The sequence below is a fragment of the Xenopus laevis genome, chromosome 5S (genome assembly GCF_017654675.1).
Source record: "Xenopus laevis strain J_2021 chromosome 5S, Xenopus_laevis_v10.1, whole genome shotgun sequence".
Classification (NCBI taxonomy): Eukaryota; Metazoa; Chordata; class Amphibia; order Anura; family Pipidae; genus Xenopus; species Xenopus laevis.
This window is the reverse complement of record NC_054380.1, coordinates 53,310,101-53,333,675: the sequence shown is the minus strand read 5'-3', so window position 1 is coordinate 53,333,675 and position 23,575 is coordinate 53,310,101. Positions and strand designations below refer to the sequence as shown.

Below are 23,575 nucleotides of genomic sequence, written 5' to 3'. Positions count from 1 at the left end.
AATGTTTCTGATCATCAAACACATTTAACTATTAGTCAAAGATAACACAAGTAAACACAAAATGCAGTTTTTAAATGAAGGTTTTTATTATTTAGGGAGAAAAGAAATCCAAACCTGTGTGACAAAGTAATTGCCCCCTGAACCTAATAACTGGTTGGGCCACCCTTAGCAGCAATAACTGCAATCAAGCGTTTGCGATAACTTTCAACGAGTCTTTTACAGCGCTCTGGAGGAATTTTGGCCCACTCACCTTTGCAGAATTGTTGTAATTCAGCTTTATTTGAGGGTTTTCTAGCATGAACTGCCTTTTTAAGGTCATGCCACAACATCTCAATAGGATTCAGGTCAGGACTAGGCCACTCCAAAGTCTTCATTTTGTTTTTCTTCAGCCATTCAGAGGTGGATTTGTTGGTGTGTTTTGGGTCATTGTCCTGCTGCAGCACCCAAGATCGCTTCAGCTTGAGTTGACGAACAGATGGCCGGACATTCTCCTTCAGGATTTTTTGGTAGACAGTAGAATTCATGGTTCCATCTATCACAGCAAGTCTTCCAGGTCCTGAAGCAGCAAAACAACCCCAGACCATCACACTACCACCAGCATATTTTACTGTTGGTATGATGTTCTTTTTCTGAAATGCTGTGTTACTTTTACGCCAGATGTAACGGGACGCGCACCTTCCAAAAAGTTCAACTTTTGTCTCGTCGGTCCACAAGGTATTTTCCCAAAAGTCTTGGCAATCATTGAGATGTTTTTTAGCAAAATTGAGACGAGCCTTAATGTTCTTTTTGCTTAAAAGTGGTTTGCACCTTGGAAATCTGCCATGCAGGCCGTTTTTGCCCAGTCTCTTTCTTATGGTGGAGTCGTGAACACTGACCATAATTGAGGCAAGTGAGGCCTGCAGTTCTTTAGATGTTGTCCTGGGGTCTTTTGTGGCCTCTCGGATGAGTTGTCTCTGCGCTCTTGGGGTAATTTTGGTCGGCCGGCCACTTCTGGGAAGGTTCACCACTGTTCCATGTTTTTGCCATTTGTGGATAATGGCTCTCACTGTGGTTCGCAGGAGTCCCAAAGCTTTAGAAATGGCTTTATAACCTTTGAAATTGAACTCAGGTGTGATAAACCACAGTTAAGTTATTTTTTAACAAGGGGGGCAATCACTTTTTCACACAGGCCCATGTAGATTTGGAGTTTTTTTTCTCCCTTAATAACGTAAACCTTCATTTAAAAACTGCATTTTGTGTTCAATTATGTTATCTTTGACTAATAGTTAACGGTTTTTGATGAGCAGAAACATTTAAGTGTGACAAACATGCAAAAGAATAAGAAATCAGGAAGGGGGCAAATAGTTTTTCACACCACTGTACTACAAATCCCCCTTTGAAAATTGTTGTATAGTAATTGATTAGAAGTACCAGATTTGCTTAATTATCAAGAATAAGCAGACAATCTACTGTGCAGATTAACTGGGGCACAGAGGGGCTAATAAGGCAAACAAGCTTTCTTTCTGAGAAAGCAGTTCCATTGTAACGTGAGATGGCTGCCTACACACCATTATTACAACTAAAAAAAATAACACATATTGGTTCAGAATAACATTTTAACCCTTTCCCTGCCAAGAACATAGGAACTACTGTTCAGTAGACCCTTGGCATCAATATTTAGGGTGTTTTACAATTGTATGTATGAAATTGGGTGAGATAAATGCAGCCAATTGCAATATTTTTATACAATTTTCAGAAATGTCATAAAAACCGCTGCCTTTAGTGTAGCTTTGCAATATGGTAGTTTGGTAGTTTAGTTAGAAAGAAATAATTACCCATTTTAGATTCGTCAGAATGTGTACTTTCCAAAAATATATGGTTTTCTGGGATGGAATTACAGAACTGATAACTTGTTTGCGGTGTCGTCATTCTGGGGCCCCTATACGCCACATACTTAGGTGTACCTATGAATATTGGGTATCAAACTGTTCAGCAGACCCCAGGCTTTCATGTTTAGGGGTTTATCTTGGTATGTATTGATATGTTGGTGATACGATGTTGTAGACTGGACACTTTGAGGTAATTTTTCAAAAATGTAACACATTTTTATAAAAACTGCTAATTTAGGAAAGAATTGCAACTTGGTAGTTTTAAGTACAAATATACATTTACCCATTTTGAACTCATTAGAATCTGTTCTTTCCAATAAAGTGTAGTTTTTAGAGTAAACCTATGGTTAGTGGAATGTTTGGCCTTGAAATCAGATGTATGCAGTTTTGTGGAGCAGTGCTTTGGAAATCTGGTAGTTTGTTGCTTCTAGTATTTGATCTATACAAGTGAGAAAGCTCCATAAAACTATATATATTTGGTATTGGCGTGTTCGGGAGACATAGAACTTTCCAAATCTTTGGAATCATGCAAAACTGTTTTTTTCCCCTGTTTTTTTATACACTTAGAAGCCCATATCATTTACAGGAGTGGAATTACAACAAAATTCTAGCATATTTTGGAAGCTTAGGTTGTCTTGAAAATAACAATATCTTATTTTCCTGGGTAAACTAAAAGACCCCCCAGGAAAGGCCCCTAAAGTTAAAGAGCACAAAATGTTCAAAAATGGTCTGGCAATAAAAGTAACAAATTGGCTGGCAGTGAAAAGGGTTAAATGGTAAAATGAATTGCTTGCAATGTACACAGTACAATTTAGTGATAAAAAACCACACCATAACAATCATGACTGAATCCCTTTAACCATATAACTTAGTTCACAGCCTACCTTAGTGCGGACACCATCCAAGTAGTAAAGAAGCATGCTGACAGCATACCTTCCTAAATGAACACATACTGTACTTTTTAAGTGTACAACCCCGTTTTTTTGGCCAAAAAAACACACTACATTTTAGGGGTCTTTTCCCAGTAACAGCTAAAAATGTACTCTTTGTTGAAATATTAGTTCTGCAAAACCTCCACCCCCCAACATTAAATGCATACTTTTTTAATTACAAACTTACTTATTTTCCTTTTCTTCTGAAGCACTGAAGATTTGTGGCTTCTTTTAAGCTTTTTTGTATTATTGTCTCTCATATTAACAGCCTGGTCAACTGTCTGATTGGTGTGACCTGTTCAAAGAATAGGATTGAAAACATTACACTCAACAGGTATACAGCAGAACGATAGCGAGAAAGTTGAATTCACACAAAATTGTGATTTCTTTCACCCAGTAATAGTAACATTTAAAGTGGAACTATTGCAAAAATAAAATTGAATTAAAAAGGTTCACTTCACAGAATAAAGATCCTAAATACAATCAATTAAAATTAAATAAATACAACAGAATTAAAAATTATGTACCTCTTCTGGCATAATCAAATGACTCTTCAGTATCTTCCTTTCAGCAATCTTTCTCTATTCATGCAAGAGTCAGTCTGATTTACTGTTAGGTCAAATACACTGAAGTGTGTCCCTTTAGTCGTTTTAAAATAACTAACTCAGACACTATGTTGCATAAAGACAGATTGCTGAAATAGGAAAAGTGAAGAATAACTTCAGAAATAGAATAGAATTTTTATTGATTATATGTATGGATTAAATCTTGTTTGCATGAGATGAAGCTCATTTTGAAGTATAATTTTCTATGTTAGGCCCCCTTTAAAGGAGAAATATACCTCCCTCCTGTTTCCTCCCTGCATGGTGTCCTCTCTGGCGACACTGGCCTATACAAATGGAGCTCAGGGCAGGCCCGGACTGGCAATCTGTGGGTTCTGGCAAATGCCAGAGGGGATGCTGTAAGATGCCATAGAAACTCACTATATATTGGGCTAGTGGGAGGCTGTTGGGGCTGCTGTGTGGCCTGTTTGGGCCTCTGTGTGCCTGAAATGGCAGGGCCCATTTTGAATCTCAGTCCAGGCCTGGTTCAGGGGCTCCATTTTCGCTAGCTTCAGGATCCTCTATTTTCTTTTCCGTAATTTACAGAGCTTTCTGGCACCAACTGCACATGCGCCAAAAACTGTGTCGGTGCTCACTTAAAGTGATACTGACTTTTTAAAGTAGTTACCTATAGGTCATGCTGATTTTTTGCCAAGAGGTTTGTTTTTGTAAGTAATTGTTATTTGACGTTTTTAAACCTGACTGTTTTGCCAACCTGACTGTCCCATCTCAACCTGTCAAAAAAGTTGTTAAAGTTTCTAATGCTAACGGACTCATGTTGCACAAATATGGCAACCCCCTCATACAGCAACACGGTGTATCAGACAGGTAAAAAAAAAAAACATTGTTCAAAGTTATAAGTTTTAAAGGCAATAATATTATGATAGATGTTAAAAAAAAAGTTTAATTTCTGGTGTCAGTATCTCTTTAATGAAGATGCAGAGGCTGGCGAACATGGTGCCCCATGTTCCGCTATGCTGTTCTAGATTCGGTGTTGCTAGATGGTACTTGTTCTGGTATGGCACTGTGCAGGGGGGGCAGTGGGGGCTTTTGGCTGTGAGGGGGATTTAGTTCTCCTTTAAGCTGAGCCACATCAGAAACTTGGGGCCCCGTAAAGTTATTTATATGGGGCCCCTTATAAACACGAACATTTTGGCCACACCCCTTGTATGTACAAGATTTAGGTCACATAAATATTTCTGTTAATTAATGTACTAATTAAAAGTCAGTTCATTAAGGGGCAGTGGAGTTTAAACCCTACAGTACCTACCTACCTGTCCCTACCATGCTGCTCTGTTGTTGCCTGATACACAAGTTGGTGTAAGTAAAATAAGTTTTTCCATAAGTTACATAAATTGCATATGTTAAGGGACCCAATGATGTTGCTGTGGGGCCCAAGAACTAGTTTTCCCACTGCTGAAAAGTTCATGTATGAGATGCTTATAGAATTCAGTAAATGGGTACCAATATAAAAAGGTGATGTTAATCTATGATAATTAGTTCATATAAATAGTTAAAATTAATAATCTACAAATAAGTCAGTCAGTATATTGGGGGCAGTGGAATTTACTTTAACCCTGTTACCCACACATAAAAAGCTATATAAGTCCTCTGCAAAGTAAACATGAAACTTAAAGGGATACTGTCATGGGAAAAAATTTTTTTTCAAAATGAATCAGTTAATAGTGCTGCTCCAGCAGAATTCTGCACTGAAATCCATTTCTCAAAAGTGCAAACAGATTTCTTTATATTAAATTTTGAAATCTGACATGGGGCTAGATATATTGTCAATTTCCCAGCTGCCCCAAGTCATGTGACTTGTGCTCTGATAAACTTCAATCACTCTTTACTGCTGTACTGCAAGTTGGAGTGATATCACCCCCCTCCCTTTCCCCCCCCCCCCCCGCAGCCAAACAAAAGAACAATGGGAAGGTAACCAGATAACAGCTCCCTAACACAAGATAACAGCTGCCTGGTAGATCTAAGAACAACACTCAATAGTAAAAATCCATGTCTCACTGAGACACATTTAGTTACATTGAGAAGGAAAAACAGCAGCCTGCCAGAAAGCATTTCTCTCCTAAAGTGCAGGCACAAGTCACATGACCAGGGGCAGCTGGGAAATTGACAAAATGTCTAGCCCCATGTAAGATTTCAAAATTGAATATAAAAAAATCTGTTTGCTCTTTTGAGAAATGGATTTCAGTGCAGAATTCTGCTGGAGTAGCACTATCAACTGATGCGTTTTGAAAAAAACATGTTTTCAGATGACAGGATCCCTTTAAAATTGCAGCACTCCACATATTCCCCCTTCCTCTTCAGTTCTATAATGTGTAGGGCACTGCGTATGGAAATTAAGTCCCCTATTCTTGCACATACACAAGATTTTGTGGCGATATATATAGTATAATTAAAGTTTATTTTGCTCAACTAACATGATAGAAAAGGATTGAGTATTACTTAGGGTGGCGGGTGCCCCTTAAAATTATATTAATTCACTGGCCTGCCTTTATCAAGCTTCTGTGCATTATCCCTTGTTTGATCCACCAGTGACACATGCTTCTATGCAACTTTTCAAATTAAACATGAAATCCAATTTCTATTTTTTATTAAATCGTTCATATCTGTTGTAAGCTCATTTAAAAATTTCAGCTGTCAATCATGCCTTAGTCATAGAGACGGGGCCGGCAATTACTTTTGCTTCCATTATTCACTTCTTAGATGTTAATTGTATAGCCAGTGCATGGGGATGGACATCAGGTCCCCATTCTGGTGAACAGACAAGATTCAGAGATGATGGAAGGCTTGCCTTAATAACAGTGTCCACAAAATGGTTCCTGCCTGCTTGATATAATTATGAATTCCCAGACTGAAGGAAACAAGATTTAAATAATTTCTATAGTGTAATTAACATTTCTTTTGCTTGACTAATGTGATAAAATAGGATTTTGAATAATTTTATTTGGGCGATGGGTCCCCTTTAAATTGTGTATATTGTCTTGTGACTTTATTAAGGATGCACTGAATCCACTATTTTGGATTTGGCTGAACCCCCGAATCCTTCAAGAGAGATTCGGCCGAATACCGAACCGAATCCTAATTTGCGTATGCAAATTAGCAGTGAGAAGGGGAAAACATTTTTTTACTTCCTTGTTTTGTGACAAAAAGTCACACGATTTCCCTCCCTGCCCCTAATTTGCATATGCAAATTAGGATTCGGATTTGGTTCAACTGAGCAGAAGGATTCGGGCGAATCTGAATCATGCTGAAAAAGGCCAAATCCCGAACCGAATCCTGGATTCGGTGCATCACTAGACTTTATATGCAACTTGCACAATTAGCATATCTTTTGTGTTGAGGCCGGACCCAGCACAAAAGTACCTCCTATCACCCCCTGATGGCAGCCGTGCCTTTATGCCTGCACATTACCACATCCTTTAAGGAAAGAACGTATCATCGTATTTTCTGTATTGTAAAATGGGTATGGTATGTAGGGTCAGTGGCAAAACTATAGAGGAAGAAGACCCGCACAGGTCGCAGGGGGTTTGGACTGTAGTGTCTGCTTCCTCTATAGCTAATAAGAAAACCCCTTACTGGTGAGGAAGGGGATGTACAGTTAGGCCCATAAATCTTTGGACAGAGACAACTTTTTTTTAATTTTGGTTCTGTACATTACCACAAAGAATTTTAAATGTAACAACTCAGTTGTTTACAACTCAGTTGTTAACTCAAGCTTTAATTCAGTGGGTTGAACAAAAAGATTGCATAAAAATGAGAGGAACTAAAGACTTTAACACAATCAATTCATTCCAGGGAATCAAAAGCAATTGGACAATTAACTGAAAGGCTATTTCATGGACAGGTGTGGACAATTCCTTCGTTATGTCATTATCATTGAAGCAGATAAAAGCTCTGGAGTTGATTTGAGGGGGGGGGGTGCTTGTATGTGGAAGATTTGCTGTGAGAAGACAACATGCGGTCAAAGGAGCTCTCCATGCAGGTGAAACAAGCCATCCTTAAGCTGCAAAAATAGAAAAATCCATCCGAGAAATTGCTACAATATTAGGAGTGTCAAAATCTACAGTACATCCTGAGAAAGAAAGAAAGTACTGGTCAACTCAGCAAAGCAAAAAGACCTGGACGTCCACAGAAGACAACAGTGGTGGATGATTGCAGAATCATTTCCATGGTGAAGAGAAACCCCTTCACAGCAGCCGAACAAGTAAACAACACTTTCCAGGAGGTAGATGTATCGATATCCAAGTCTACCATAAAGAGAAGTGCGCATGAAAGTAAATACAGAGGGTGCACTGCAAGGTGCAAGCCACTCATAAGCATCAAGAATAGAAAGGTTAGATTGGACTTTGCTGAAAAAAAACAGCACAGTTCTGGAAAAACATTCTTTGGACAGATGAAACCAAGATCAACCTCTATTAGAATGATGGCAATAAAAAAGTATGGAGAAGGCGTGTAACAGCTCTTGATCCAAAGCATACCACATCATCTGTAAAACATGGCGGAGGCAGTGTGATGGGTTGGGCATGAATGGCTGCCAGTGGCACTGGGACACTAGTGTTTATCAATGATGTGACACAGGACAGAAGCAGCCGAATTAATTCTGAGGTGTTCAGAGACATAACCGTCTGCTCAAATCCAGCTAAATGCAATCAAATTGATTGGGAGGCATATCATAATACAGATGGAAATGACCCAAAACATACAGCCAAAGCAACCCAGCAAATGAAAGCCTCTACAGTAAAGGCCTGGCAGAGCATTAAAAAGAAGGAAACCCAGAATCTGGTGATGTCCATGAGTTCAAGACCAGGGCGTCATTGCCAGCAAAGGGTTTTCAACCAAGTATTAGAAATGAACATTTTATTTTCAGTTTTTAATTTGTCCAATTACTTTTGAGCCCCTGAAATGAAGTGATTGTGTTAAAAAAAGGCTTTAGTTCCTCATATTTTTATGCAATCTTTTTGTTCAACCCACTGAATTAAAGCTGAAAGCCTGCAGTTCAACTGCATCTGAGTTGTTTTATTTAATATTCATTGTGGTAATGTATAGCACCAAAATTAGAAAAAAGTTGTCTCTGTCCAAAGATTTATGGGGCTAACTGTAAGTCTGGGTGGGACGTGGGCGGGAGGATGGGGATTGTAGTACACCGGGCCCCTTTAAAGGTTATTTGCAGGGGGGCCTGGTGCACTTTAGTTACACCACTGCATAGGGGTATGGCTGCAAAGTGGATGTGGTTAAAAAAATTGGCATTTCTTTCTATTTTTCAAATGTTGTGTATGCTTACATATGTTAAATTTCAAATGTAAAAATTTGAGAAACACAATGTTAGCCTGCAATAGACCTATATGTATCTGAGGAAAAATCCTGGTGTGCATCAGCATATATGTGTGTGTATTTATGTGTGTATATATATATATATATATATATATATATATATATATATATATAAAATATATATAACATTTTAAAAATAGGCCAACGTTTCAGTCTCCCTCAAGACCTTAGAGGTCGAAAGGGAGACCGAAACGTTGTCCTGTTTTTTAAAATGTTGTAATAAAAATGTATTTTTCTATATCTATATCTATATCTATATCTATATATATATATATATATATATATATATATATATATATATATATATATATACACTATATACACACGTAAGTTCAATGTGGTAATTTGGGGTATGTGCGTATGTATGTATGTATATATGTGTGTGTGTATATATATATATATATATATATATATATATATATATATATATACATACACACACACACATGTGGGTACAATGTGGTAATTTTGGGTCTCCTGCATACTTAATATTAAATGATATATTAAAAATCATTAACAAAAATGTACTTCATTTATATACATCAGTTCTTTTCATTTTTTATCTCTTATGTAACTCTTATTCCTTCTTTTTAATGTAAATTCTTATGGCCGGGCATTGCACAGCAACAAGCATTTCACTGCATGTCGTACTTGTGTATGATTGTGTATGTGACAAATAAAATTTGAAATATATTGTGGACAGGTATTTTTCCACTATGGTGTGGGTGGGAAGGGTGCAGAAGGGTTCCTGTTAAATTCCATCAATCTACATGTATTATACAACCTTTGAATGACACATAAGAATTATCAAATTTCACAGCTTAGGGGTAAAGGTTATGTGGTTATGAGAAATCCCTTTATCATATCAATATTGTAACTGCTGAAATCTATATCACACATATGCAGCCAATATTATTCATTTTGTGTCCACATAAAGACAACATGCATGTCAAATTTATGTCACTTACTTTTCTCTTTATTTTCTGGTTCGTGCTGGTTACTGCAACTAGAACTTATATTTGCATCACATCCTGTTGGTGAAAATCGCCCTTTGTACTGGAGATCTTGCAGGTCACAGGTAACACTGTCTACTTTAATTGTAATATCTGTTTCACTTTTCATGCTTTGAACTTCTTCCTGCTTTGGTTCTAAAGTATGTAAAATGTCACTTTTTGACTGTTGTTTTTGGCAATCACTTAATGTTGAAGGTGACTCTGGGGTTGTTGGGGGTGTATTCAGAACAGAGTTACTGCCACTACTGGGAAAGTTAATTTTTTTGTCATCCATTTCAGCAGCTCTCTCATCAACAGGCTTAAGTTCATCATCTTTCTCTGGTTTGGATACTTCAGATGAGGAACTGTCATCTAGATTCCTAGCTGATGGGGATGTGGCACCCTCTGTATCAGAATCTGAAAAAAGTTCTTTTAATGTTTTTTTAGGCCACTGCCCTTGGATTCGTAACCAAACATCTTTGCGATCTTTGGCTCTAAGTCTTTCTTCTGAATTATTTAAAAGCTTAATCCTTTTTTCAGGTGCTTCTGAGAAATCTGTTCGGATTGATTTCCTTTTGTCCTCAAAACCATTGTACTTGTTTGATAAAGCATGTTTTTGGTTGGATTTTTCTTCATCATCTGAGGAAGTCATACTACCTGCATCAAGTCTATCAATTGTTCCATATTTTATTTTACCACGCTTATCTTGTGACTTAGCTACATCATTCTTTAAATATTTTCTTTGTCTAACAGACTCCACTTTATAGTCTGTATCGTCCGAATAATGTTCAATTGTTTTCACGGGGGACCTAGGTATTACTTCCATGATAGGATCATTAGCAGTACAATTTCCCTCTGTTCTTGGGAAGCTCTTGTTTTCATTCAGTCTTTGATTTAAATCGGAACCGATATGTTTCATATTAAATTCTTTTTCTTCTTTGTCCATATTCAGGCTACTGTGATCACTTTTACTGTCCTCTGCAGAATTCTCGGCAGCTATCAGCAAAATATTAATTATTAATTGAGAATTAACACATTTATTAAATAGGATCTTCACTAAAAAACTATTCTGCAGAAAATAAAAGTAAATGTAGTTCAAAGCAACGTTCCAATACACATTAAAGGTAATGAAAAAAATGCAGTTTGTTTATCACTTTATATTCTTTCAACGCACGCCTGACTAGCAGTTATACATAGAAAAGTTTGAACTTGATGGATGAGTCTTTTTTTTTCAACCTAGCTTACTATGTTACTCGACACTGTAACAAAAGCCATTTCTCCCACAGATGTTATCAGTTGGCTTTACTACAGTGTTTAACAAGTCTGAACAAGTGGTGAGGAGATTGCTTTCAATAGCAATTATATTAATAAATAACCATAATCGCTATAACATTTTGATTAAAGGAATAGTTCACATTTGAGTAAACTTTCAGTATGATTGGTATTCATTTTATTTTTGCAGTTATTCAATTATTTGCTTTCCTCCTCTGTCTCCAGCTTTCAAATTGGGGTTGTTGCAGCCAAACTATTGGTCTGTGAGGCTACCATTTTACGGTTACTTTTTAATACTTATCTTTCTGTTTAGACCCTCTCCAATTCAAACCACTAAGAGTTAATTGGACCCTAGCAACCAAATAGAATTTCACTGTCTGCATCATACAAAATGTTATTTTAAATGTGAATTACATTTTTTTTTATCCAAATAAAAAAACACAGCTTTAAGATGGTGATACCAGGAGTCCTCAAACTACGGCCCGCGGGTCGGATACGGCCCTCCAATGTAATTTACCTGGCCCCTGCTGGCAATCGCTCAGGTTTTGCTCCCCCCTGACCTAGCGAGTCCCGCTTGCTGCTACAGTAGTGCTCATTTGTCCCTGTGGCTCTTCAGTTCAGCATTGTGCGCATGTTCAGGTGGGTCCCCCTAATGATGTCATTGACTGTCCATGGAATCCTTCACGTGGGGGAATTAAAGAGAGGCTCATCAGGGAGGGAGCGTCTGTGAATCTGGCGCAGTTCCTGCCTGCTTGTGTTACCAATCGGCTGGGCATTTTGGTGGGTTGCAGGCTACTGCCTGCCAACTGGATCCAGAGTGGATAAATTTGATCTGCTGCCTGGCTTCTCCTCTGCTACTATGCTGGTGAGCAAAGTCAATTGGGGGGAATTGGAGGTAATTGCCAGCGGGGCTTAATTACCCCCATAACAGACTTACCCCCACACAGACTGTGCCAACACCAACTTCTTTAATTAATTTTTTACATTTAAACTGCTGAAGTGTCTTAATTTCTGTTTGCCCTATTAAGCCCTATTTCTGCCCCAATTTTTCATTAAAATAACACACATTTTTCATTTGAAGGGATACTGTCATGGGAAAAATATTTTTTTCAAAATGAATCGGTTAATAGTGCTGCCCCAGCAGAATTCTGCACTGAAATCCATTTCTCAAAAGAGCAAACAGATTTTTTTATATTCAATTTTGAAATCTGACACGGGGCTAGACATATTGTCAATTTCCCAGCTGCCCCAAGTCATGTGACTTGTGCTCTGATAAATTCAATAACTCTTTACTGCTGTACTGCAAGTTGGAGTGATATCACCCCCTCCTTTTTCACCCCAGCAGCCAAACAACAGAACAATGGGAAGGTAACCAGATAGCAGCTCCCTAACACAAGATAACAGCTGCCTGGTAGATCTAAGAACAACACTCAATAGTAAAAACCCATGTCCCACTGAGACACATTCAGTTACATTGAGAAGGAAAAACAGCAGCCTGCCAGAAAGCATTTCTCTCCTAAAGTGCAGGCACAAGTCACATGCCCAGGGGCAGCTGGGAAATTGACAAAATGTCTAGCCCCATGTCAGATTTCAAAATTGAATATAAAAAAATCGGTTTGCTCTTTTGAGAAATGGATTTCAGTGCAGAATTCTGCTGGAAGTGCACTATTAACTGATGTGTTTTTAAAAAAACATATTTTCCGATGACAGGATCCCTTTAAACCCTGAGGACTCTTAATTTGTTTGCCCAACTAAGCAATATTTCTGCTCCATTTTTTATCTTGTAGCCCACCTCCATACTCCTTTGCATCATCTATCCATCTCTCTGTATCCCTGGGTATGCTATGAGTTTTACTGGGAGTGCTTACAATGATTTATTTACATGATTAATTTAGTGTATATATTTATATTTTATTGATATAAATGTTATAGTATAAAATGTGCGTGTGTATATGGTACCCTGCATCAGTCCTGGGTACAGAGCATTTTCTGTGCATGCCCACATGTACCGTACAGCCTGGTACTGCAGAGTATTAACCCTTTAAGTGCCAGCAAAATTTCACATTTTGGTTACGTGAAATGGCAGCCGTTTTTGAAACATTTGTGCTCTCTCACTTTAGGGGCATTTTCTGAGGGGAAACCTAGATTACCTAGGAAATGGTTACGTGAAATGGCAGCCGTTTTTGAAACATTTGTGCTCTCTCACTTTAGGGGCATTTTCTGAGGGGAAACCTAGATTACCTAGGAAAACTATTCATTGTTTTTTTCGGGAGAAACTGGGCTACCTAGATCTGCCTGAGTTTTTATGTATTTCCACCTCTGCAAAAAGACTTATAGCTCTAAATACAAAAAAAAATGAAAAATTCCTATTTTTCACAAATATATGAATTTATACCAAAAACATATTTCATTTTACGCATGAAAGTCCAACTGTTTTGTGGCAATACCAGATATGTATAGTTTTAGGGAGATCTAGGACTTCTGCACAGCAAAAACTCCCGGCAGTATAGTACCGAATTTTGAAAGCACTAAGGCAGAAAACGGCATACTTTAGATTCCAAGGCCAAAAATCCTGAAACAGTAGGTTTATCCCATAAAACCATATATTTTTGAAAAATACACATTCTGCTGATTCCAAAATGGGTAACTATGTCTCTCTACTCCAAACTACCAAACATAAAAGCTTGTCTGAACGTAGAGGTTTTTATACAAATTTATCAAAATTCTGAAAAATTACTTTAAAAGTTTTATTTTGCTGCTCTGCATATCCCACACTGTATTAGGAACCAAGAAAAAGCGTCCTGAATATGATTGCCAGGGGTCCACTGAACAGTTTGATGCCCATTGTGCATAGGTTTACCAAAGTATCTGGCATTTGGAGGCCCCAAAATGAAGTTAGCGCATACAAACAGTCCTGTGGGTAACTTCAGCTAATGAAAAATCAACACATTGACTGCATTTTTTGTGGGGTAAAAACATAGAAAACACAAAATAGGTTTACCCCCCAAAACCATATATTTTTTGGAAAGTACACATTCTACTGAACCCATGTCTTTCTTCTCCAAACTACTGAGTCGCAAGACTTTCTCAAAATTGTCGGTTTTGGTGAAATACCTGAAAATTGGCTCAAATCTTCAACTTTCCAGCATCGTATCGTGCATGTATCATTACCAGCATAAAGCATCCTAAATATGAACTCCAGGGATCTGCTAAACAGTTTGATGCCCAATATGCATAGATTTACCAAACTATGTGGCATACAGAGACCCCCAAATCCAAATAGGGCTTATGAATTTACACGTATGACACTCTGGCTACTACAATATAAGCACCAGGTAGGGGTATTATGTGTCATAAGACCCCCTAAAAGTATGGAGACCCTAAAAAAACATATATTTTCCAAAGAACACACTCGGATGAAACTAAAGCAGGTAATTATATCTTTCTACTGCAAACTACCAAACCGCAAAGCTATGCTAAACATAATGCTTATTTTTTTTACATTTCTGAAAATATTCACAAAGCTTGCATTTTCCCCATTATATACCCCACATTTTGTAACGTACCAGCAAAAGGCATCCTAAATATGAATGCCAGGGGTGTACTGAACAGTTTGATGCCTGATATGAAAAGATTTACCAAACTATTTTGCACACAGAGACCCCCAAATGAATATATAGCAGACAAAATTTCCATAGGCAAAACTAAATAACAAAGAATAGAGCGAAATCGTATAAAATCACTAAAATCCAACAAAACAACAAGAATTTTTTTTGCATAATTTAATCAGCAGTCAGAATCAAAGTTTGATTATTTTAGCATGGCCAAATAGGTTTTACGGATAGAAATAAGCGAACAACACCTACGCAAAGCTGAAAATGAAATAAAATGGCTAAACATGCAATAAAATGGCTAAAAATGCACCAAAATCACTGAAATTGCAATATAATCACCGAAATAACATACAAAAGGTATTGCACAGTGCAATTAGCGAATATGCTATTCGCAATGGCAATAAAATAGTTTTTCAGGCAAAAAAACAGACAATGCGATAAAAGGAAAAAAAAATGACACACAATAGTGTAAGTATGTATATGTGTGAACAATAGGCAAATTGCAATTTGTTTGCGTGTGCAAGCGTGTGAGTGCTGTGAATGTGTGTGACCCCCTGATCACCCAAAATTGAATGTGTGTGTGTGTGTAAGAGTGAGTGTAAGTGTGAATGTAAGTGTGTATTAGTATAGTGTGTGTTTGTGTGTGTGGGGGGGGCACTAACCTGGGGTGGCAGGTTGTAGATCATTCAGGAAGGCTGGAGGCAGAGCTGGAACCATCTTCTCTGCTGCACTATCCAGTAAGTAGGCGGAGCTTGGCAGCTGTGGACCCAGGAAGTGCAGGCAGCAGCAGTGCACGTAGATTCCACGTGCCTGCTACTGCTTTAGGGCCCCTGGGCTATTGTGCCCCAGGGGCCACTCGTTCCCCACTTCTGCTCATTGCCTAGGGGAAGGGTAACGAGTTACAATGGAGCGAATGGCTTTCCAAGACACCGCTTTTCCGGAGACACCTCCGTTCAGACAGCGCAGGCAGCAGCAAGGCAAATGGATTTGGCGTGCCTGCTGCTGCTTTGGGGCCCCTGGGTGATCGCGAGTTGCCTAGGGGCTGGGGAACCTGAGGGAACATGCCAGAACGGAGCAAGTGGCTTTGTCCTCCATTCAGAAAGTGCAGGCAGCAGCAGGGCACATATGCTGCACGTGCCTCCTGCTGCTGCCTGGGCGATAGCGACCTAGGGGCCACTTGTTCCCCGCCTAGGCTAGTTGCCCAGGGGCTGGGGAACAAGTAGGAATGAAGCAGGCGGCATTTCAAGCTACTTTGTCACATTTAAAGGGTTAATAGGGAAAGAATGTTGTTCTGCAGAGATGTGGAGCAGTTCTTGATTTTAACTATTCTGTATCTTATTTACTATGTTTTAGTTATTGTTATAATTATTTTAATGTAATAGTCACAGTATCTTATGGTGGATCTGTAATTCTAGGTACCTAGATAGGAGGTGGCCAAGAAAACCAACAAAAAGTGTGTGGATTCATTAAAGCCTGCCACCCAGCCATTGTGCATCCCAACAATTATGTCAAGGAAAATAAACATTTAAAATAAACAAGTGCAAGATATTCATAGAATAGTGGACCTATGGTTACTTCTTCATGCAGTGCCAGGAATCAGTGGCTGTGTTCACGGAATACAATTTGTGTCTACATTAGGAAACTCAACATAAAGACTAATATTATTGTTTGGTCAGATAAGGGAGAAAAGACAAGATTTTAAAACTGAAACACATATTGATAACTCATTTCCTCATTGCGAGCAAATTTTCAAGTTGCCAAGCTAATAGCCCGTACTGGCAGACCATTTGTGGAGGGAGAATTTATTAAAGAATGCCTTCTTTTAACTTTTTTAAACTTTTAACCAAACAGATGCGTCCAGAGAAGGCTGATTTATTTAGTACAGTGAGTCTTTCAGGAACTACAATTACACAAAGGACTGAAAAAATGGGGGACAATTTGCATCAGCATTTGCAAAACTCCTCAAAAAAACGGCGCTATTTTTGTTGGCACGTGACGAAAGCAATGATGTTCGTGATTCTGCACAACTTCTACTATTTGTAGGACAAATGATTTTGAAGTCACAGAGGAGCTTGCTCAATGAAAAGGTTCGCCAAACTATGAATGATTTGTAGCTGGACTAGGCTAAACTAGCCAGTGTGACAACTGATGGTGCACCTAGCATGGTAGGGTCTATGGAAGAAGTGGTTGAACGCATTAACAAAGAAATGGACAAACACAACCATTCGCGTCCAATAGCCATACACTGCCTCATCCACCAACAAGTGCTGTGTTTTAAATCACTGAAGTGGGACTCTATCATGAAAGTTAAGGTATCCTGTGTTAACTTCATAAGGGCTCATGCACTAAGCGACAGACCGTTTCAGGAATTTCTGTCTGAGCTGAATGTTGCCTATTCAGATATTCTGTACCACACAGAAGGGAGAGTTTTGAAACGTTTTTATGACTTACTTCCACAGGTTTCAAAAAACAAAGAAGTACCAGAGCTTAAAGATGCCGAATGGAAATGGCACCTTGTTTTTCTGACAGATGCAACAGACCTACTCAACAGTTTTAATGTGCAACTTCAAGGAAAGGGGAAGCTCACCTGAGATATGCATTCACATGTGAAAGAATTTGACGTAAAATTGAACCTCATTAAACAAGTGAAGGAGGAAAACTTCTGCCATTTCCCCACTACTCAAAAGCTGTTGGCTGAGAAACCAACAGTTGCATTCCCAAACAAAAAATGTGTGGATTCACTGGAAATGTTGCAAAGGGAGTTTAAAATGAGATTTAAAGAGCTTCATCCCCAACAGAACATATGGCTTTTCCAGAACCCATTTACTGTTGACATTGAAATTGCTGATCCGATTTAGAAAATGAAACTGGCCGAACTACAGAATTGTGACTCTCTGAAAGACGTATTCAAGTCAAGCCTTACTAATTTCTATGCATCTCTCCCCTCTGAGACATATCTTAATCTCAGGAACCATGCACTCAACATGGCAACCATCTTTGGCAGCACCTATGCCGGTGAACAGACTTTTTCCCAAACAACATCTGAAACCACCAACCAGATCCATGCTAACTGATGCACACTTGCATCACTTGTTACGACTGGCAATGACAAACATGAACCAGGCCCACACATTGAAATACTAGTAAGTTTATGTTGGTTAAAATTGTTATTCATTTTAAATATTGTATTGTTTTTTCATGTTTTTTTGCACTACAAATAATATATGTGCAGTGCGCATGGGAATTTGTTCATGTTTTTTTTCAAACTATAGTCCGGCCCCCCCAACAGCCTGAGGAACCGTGAACTGGCTCCCTGTTTAAAAAGTTTGAGGACCCCTGCTTTAAACAAAATATCATTCAAAATTAAATTAAGATGCACAGAAAAAAATGATCATCAACAGAAGACGGATGGATACAAAACCAAATCCAGTTTTATAGCAATATGTTACTAAAATCCCCAAACTTCTAGTAGGTAGAACTGTGCTTTATTCCTGGTGAATGACAGGACTCTCATGAACCACTGCAACAAAGTTGCCCTGCGAAACTCTTGGGCACTTTGGTGATCATAAAACTAGAAGAACAGCCCATACAGTATTCCATACACATGGTTTGTGTTAGCACTGAGCTCACGTGCAGTTAAATGTAGAAGCAGCATAAATTAAGTTCATACCTTGAAGTCCATTTAAAATAGATGTTATTTCAACCATTGTAGGTGGACCTTGTATTGAGTGCTTGTTTTCAGGGCCATCTAGTGTGGATTCATTTTCCATATCCCTAGTTTGAAATATAGGTCTTGGGAAAAGTCTGCAATGCTTGGGAGAACATTCATCTCTTTCCGACTCATCTTTGTTGTGTTCCAATGTATTCTAGCAAAACAAAAAGTTGTATTCTTAGTCGTCAAGCACTAGCTCTAGTGGAAAATAAATATCCATAAATGATATACCTTAATTTTCTTTCTGTGCTTTATTTTGGGTACACTTTTATCTTCTGGCCTTACAATCTTGTCAGCCTTTATCCATTCATCATACCTAAAATTTAAGAAAATATTCATATTTAATTTTAAATTAAATCCAATTATATTATATAGCTTTTTACAATACATAGTAGTGAGTATATTTGCAATTCTGAATTAATTTGTTGTTTATTAGTCTACTTCTTTCTAAAAGCAAAATATATAGTTATGGTTGTTATCCTTTCTTCCAATATTTAATGATTCACTAATGAATAGGGATTTGGAAAGTTGGATGTGGTTAAAGGAAAATGTACAATTTTTTTTTTTAAATCAAAGTTTGCTCTATTTTAGTTTCCTCCCTAAAAGGGTCCAGACACTAATAACAGATATGGTGTGCAAATGCTGTCTCCCTGTTCCCTAGTAGGGATGAGAAACTTCAGGCTTTCATTTTCTTAAAAAAGAACACAATAATATATTAGATAAACATTGTATGATTGCCCCTTAAAAACCCCATGTTCCAAATAAAGGCATGTATGAAGATACTCTTTGCTATCTCCCGCCCCCTACCATTTGGGCACCCCTGCTCTAACACATCTTCTTGGGCAGGGATCCCCAATATTTTGAACCTGTGAGCAACATTCAGAAGTAAAAGGAGTTGGGGAGCAACACTAGCATGAAAAATGTTCTTGGTGTGCCAAATAAGGGCTGTGATTGGCCATTTGGAAGCCCCTATGTGGATTGTCAAAAATAATCACCTGCTTTGAGGCCACTGGGAGCAACATCCTAGGGTTTGGTGTGCAACATGTTGCTCACGAGCTACTGGTTGGGGATCACTGTTCTAGGGAAAGGAGACCACCCTTATAGAGATATCAGACCTACCCGTCAATGAAAATATGGCCCTGACTTCTGCATGAAGAGAATGAGGGGTAACATCATTATTTCAGAAACCGTAAAGAATTTTTAACTGATTATATTTAGAGACTTCTTATTTCAGTGAGATATTCACTTTTAAGGGCACAGGTGGGAAGGCTTCCAATACCACAGCCAGTCTACTAAAACACCTAAATCATATTTTAAGAGTACAAATGTAGCACCTACAGTGAGATTCTCTATTGCATATATAATGTTGCCTTCTGATGCCATGCACTGAGAAAATGCACTAGGCATTCTACCATAAACTGGAGTTGGCTTGTCTTTCATTTCAAAGGCAACTCTTTTGGATGTTTATGTCAAATATTTTTAAAATTATATTTTAGCAATGCTATAAGACTATAAACTAAAAGTAAACAAAAGTACTAGTTGCATAGCTGGAATCCCATTCTCTCTGTACTCCTTACATTCCTTCAGTATTCTGCAGAATATCTAAACATCTTAACACACAGAAAAACGAAATGAAGACCAACCAAACAACCTGTGAAACATAATTAAATCTGCAAACATACTGACTGCTAATTGTAGTTTTGCAGCTGTAATTCCAGCATCTGCAGGACTTTTACAATAAAAAAATTGTGTCCTGATTTTATATTTTCTCCCGCCTACTGAAACCTGCCTTCTTAATTACATCTGAAATGACCTATTAATATTAGAAAATAATATGACTGATACATGCTATGACAATTAACCAGATCTAAATTTATCAGGTGGCAGGAAATAATAGGCCCCATGGCGTTTTTAATTCCTGTGGCATCAAGTTCTCTTCTCATACTCGCATATTCCCTTCTCATACTGTAGTCAAAGGCCTTTGATTGCTGCACTTGAAAAGTGCAATGCCAAAAATATTACATCAATAGTAAAAAAGATGCAGGTTGAGGATGTAGGTCTTTAAAGGAATTTTTTGGTATAAAAATTAAAACTGGGTAAATAGGTAGGCTGTGCAAAATAAAAAATATTGTCACGGTTGGCACCCAACACCAGAACAAACACCAGGCACCCTGGTCTCGGCTCGTGCTTCACCAGTAGTGTGACCGCCTTTGGGCCTCGGGAGGAGCCCTCGGCTTACTTGGATGCCACCTGGACTTAAACGAGAGGTGCAAGATGAGGGTTCTGGATAGGCAGAGGGGCACGACAGTAAAGCAAAGTCTTTGGACAGAAGATCGCAGTACAAGGTGTTTAGGCAAAGGAGTAGTCAGATCAGGCAGGGTCGAGGCAGGCAGAGAATAAACGTTATCAGACAGGCAAGGGTCAAACCAGGGAGTCAATCAGAGGGTTAATCAGAGGCGGTAGTCAGTAATCAGGCAAGGGTCAGAATCCAGAAGTCAGAATAGTCAAATAGCCAGGCAGGGGTCAAAAACAGGAATCAAACAGGTTCAGAATATAGCACAAAGCTCAGAAGCACCAGGAACAAAATCCTATCACGGGCAACGAGAAAAATCCAAACTGTGCCTTTAATACTTTTAAATTTCGTGCCACTAAATCAGGAAGAGACGCGCCGCACGCGCCCTAACTATTCCCCATTTGCGGCCCAGAGGAGCAACGTGGCGGGCGTCCCCGCCGAGGGGGCTGCAGGCGTCCCTGCAGACCCCCTCCCACTAGACCACCAGGTAAGGTTGTTACATTACCCCCCCCCCTCGAGGGGGGGCCACAGGACCCCCAGGTCTCCCAGGAAATTTTAGGTGGAATTTCTTCCTAAGTTTGTCAGCCTTGATGTCCCCTACTGAGACCCAAGAGTTCTCCTCAGGGCCATAGCCCTTCCACTTAATAAGGTATTGTAGCTTACCTCGTACGAGGCGGGAATCGAGGAACTCTTGGATCTCAAACTCAGGCTGACCTTCGACCAACACTGGGGGAGGTACAGACGAAGAACGAATAACAGGAGCAGGTTTCAGGAGGGATACATGAAATGAATTGGAAATCTTAAAATTAACAGGTAATTGTAGGCGGACAGAAGATGGGTTAATGATTTCAGAAATGGGATAGGGACCGATAAACCTGGGTCCCAGTTTGAGAGAGGGCACCTTTAACTTGATATTTTTTGTAGACAACCAGACCTGATCCCCCACTTTATACTGGGGTGCCTCTCTACGTGATCTGTCAGCAGCCTTTTTTTGAGCGGAAGTAGCTGCTGACAGGGATTCATGCACTTGTGACCAAACCTTAGAAAATTGTTCGATAGAAGAATTGGCAGAAGGTACAGGGGAACCAGACCCAGAAAAGGAAAAAGCTTTGGGGTGCAGACCATTTACAATAAAGAAAGGAGATTCCCCAGAGGAAGAATGGGTAGCATTATTGTATGCAAATTCTCCCCAAGGTAACAGTTCCGCCCACGCGGATTGGTTGTCAGATACATAACACCTGAGGTACTGTTCTAGGGATTGGTTTACCCTCTCAGTTTGACCGTTGGTTTGGGGGTGATAAGCAGAGGAAAAGGATAACTCAATCCCAACCAATGAACAGAATGCACGCCAAAACTTAGAAACAAATTGAACCCCCCTGTCGGAGACAATATTTTCAGGAAAACCATGAAACTTAAAAATGTGGGTAACAAATAGATCAGCCAAAGTCTTAGCAGAAGGGAGGTGTGGAAGGGGAACAAAATGGCTCATCTTGCTAAACCTATCCACCACCACCCAGATCACCGTTTTCCCCTGAGAAGGGGGTAAATCAACAATGAAGTCCATTGACAAATGGGACCAAGGTTTTACTGGAATGGGTAAGGGGATTAACAGACCCTGGGAAGAATTTCGAGAAGACTTTGATCTTTGGCAGACTGGGCAGGAATTAACGTAGGCTTTAGCATCCAGTTTGAATGAAGGCCACCAAACATGACGGGATAACAGGGACACTGTCTTAAAAATGCCCGGATGCCCTGCCATTTTAGAATCGTGAACCTCCTTCAATACTTGTTCCCTTAACTCCTGTGGAACGAACAGCCTCCCAGAGGGAGTATCCACTGGAGCAGATGATTGTACAGGGGACAATAAAGAGGAAAGGTCAGATTCAAGTGCAGCTACAATTACCTCCCTGGGGATGATGGGGATGCACTCGCTAGACTCAGAGGGATCTGACTCGAAGCTTCTAGAGAGTGCATCCGCTTTGGTATTCTTGGAGCCAGGCCTAAACGTTAAAGAAAAATTGAACCTGGTAAAAAACAGTGCCCATCTAGCCTGCCTAGGACTTAGTCAATTGGCCGACTCAATGTACAGAAGGTTCTTATGATCAGTATAAACCGTGATCATGTGTTTTGCTCCCTCCAGCAGATGCCGCCATTCCTCAAAGGCCCATTTAACAGCCAACAATTCTCTATTCCCAACAGTGCCGGGCCAACCCGGGCAGGCACCCCAGGCAGCCTGGCCCGGTAAAGCGCCCAATATCCGCATGAGCACTTCCGGTTTTTCGCGCATGAGCACTAGTATTTTTCGCGCATGCGCACTCGCGCACACGCATACGTCGGCCAGAACAGGGACCGGACTAGCGGGATAGCAGAGGCAGAGAAGGTGCGTGCCTGGCGCCCCTCCAGCTTTGCGCCCTAGGCACGTGCCTTCTCTGCCTACCCCTAGTTCCGGCCCTGATTCCCAATATCATAGTTGATCTCAGCAGGGGAAAATTTCTTAGAGAAGAATGCGCATGGATGCACCTTGTTGGTTGTTGGATGCCTTTGAGAAAGGACTGCCCCTGCCCCCAACTTCAGAAGCATCTACCTCTACTATAAAAGGAAGTGCAGTGTCGGGGTGTCGAAGAATGGGGGCAGAACTGAATTCCTTCTTGAGTCAAAAGCTTGTACCGCTTCAGGAGGCCAGATGCTGGGGTCAGCACCCTTCTTAGTCAAATCAGTAATGGGGGCCACAATTAAGGAAAATTTTTTAATAAACTGACGATAGTAATTTGCAAACCCCAGGAACCTTTGGGTAGCACGTAATGATTGGGGTTGGGTCCAATCCAGTACAGCTCTCACCTTGCCTGGATCCATTTCAAGACCCTTGCTGGAAATATTAAACCCTAGAAACTGAACGGAAGTAACCTCAAAGATACACTTTTCCAGTTTGGCATAAAGATTA

General features: G+C 39.5%; 1 protein-coding gene across 8 annotated transcripts in view; it reads right to left on the bottom strand.

Moving 5' to 3' along the window:
- arid4b.S (AT-rich interaction domain 4B S homeolog) overlaps window positions 1-23,575 on the bottom strand; it is a 215,084-nt gene that overhangs the window by 18,239 nt on the left and 173,270 nt on the right. For all 8 annotated transcript variants that reach the window (XM_041564562.1, XM_041564558.1, XM_041564560.1 and 5 more), the window contains 4 exons: window positions 18,573-18,657; window positions 18,300-18,495; window positions 9,720-10,739; window positions 2,988-3,095 (listed from right to left, as the gene is read on the bottom strand). In XM_041564562.1, the coding sequence (XP_041420496.1) occupies window positions 2,988-3,095; window positions 9,720-10,739; window positions 18,300-18,495; window positions 18,573-18,657 (1,409 nt within the window). The remainder of the gene's footprint in view (window positions 1-2,987; window positions 3,096-9,719; window positions 10,740-18,299; window positions 18,496-18,572; window positions 18,658-23,575) is intronic.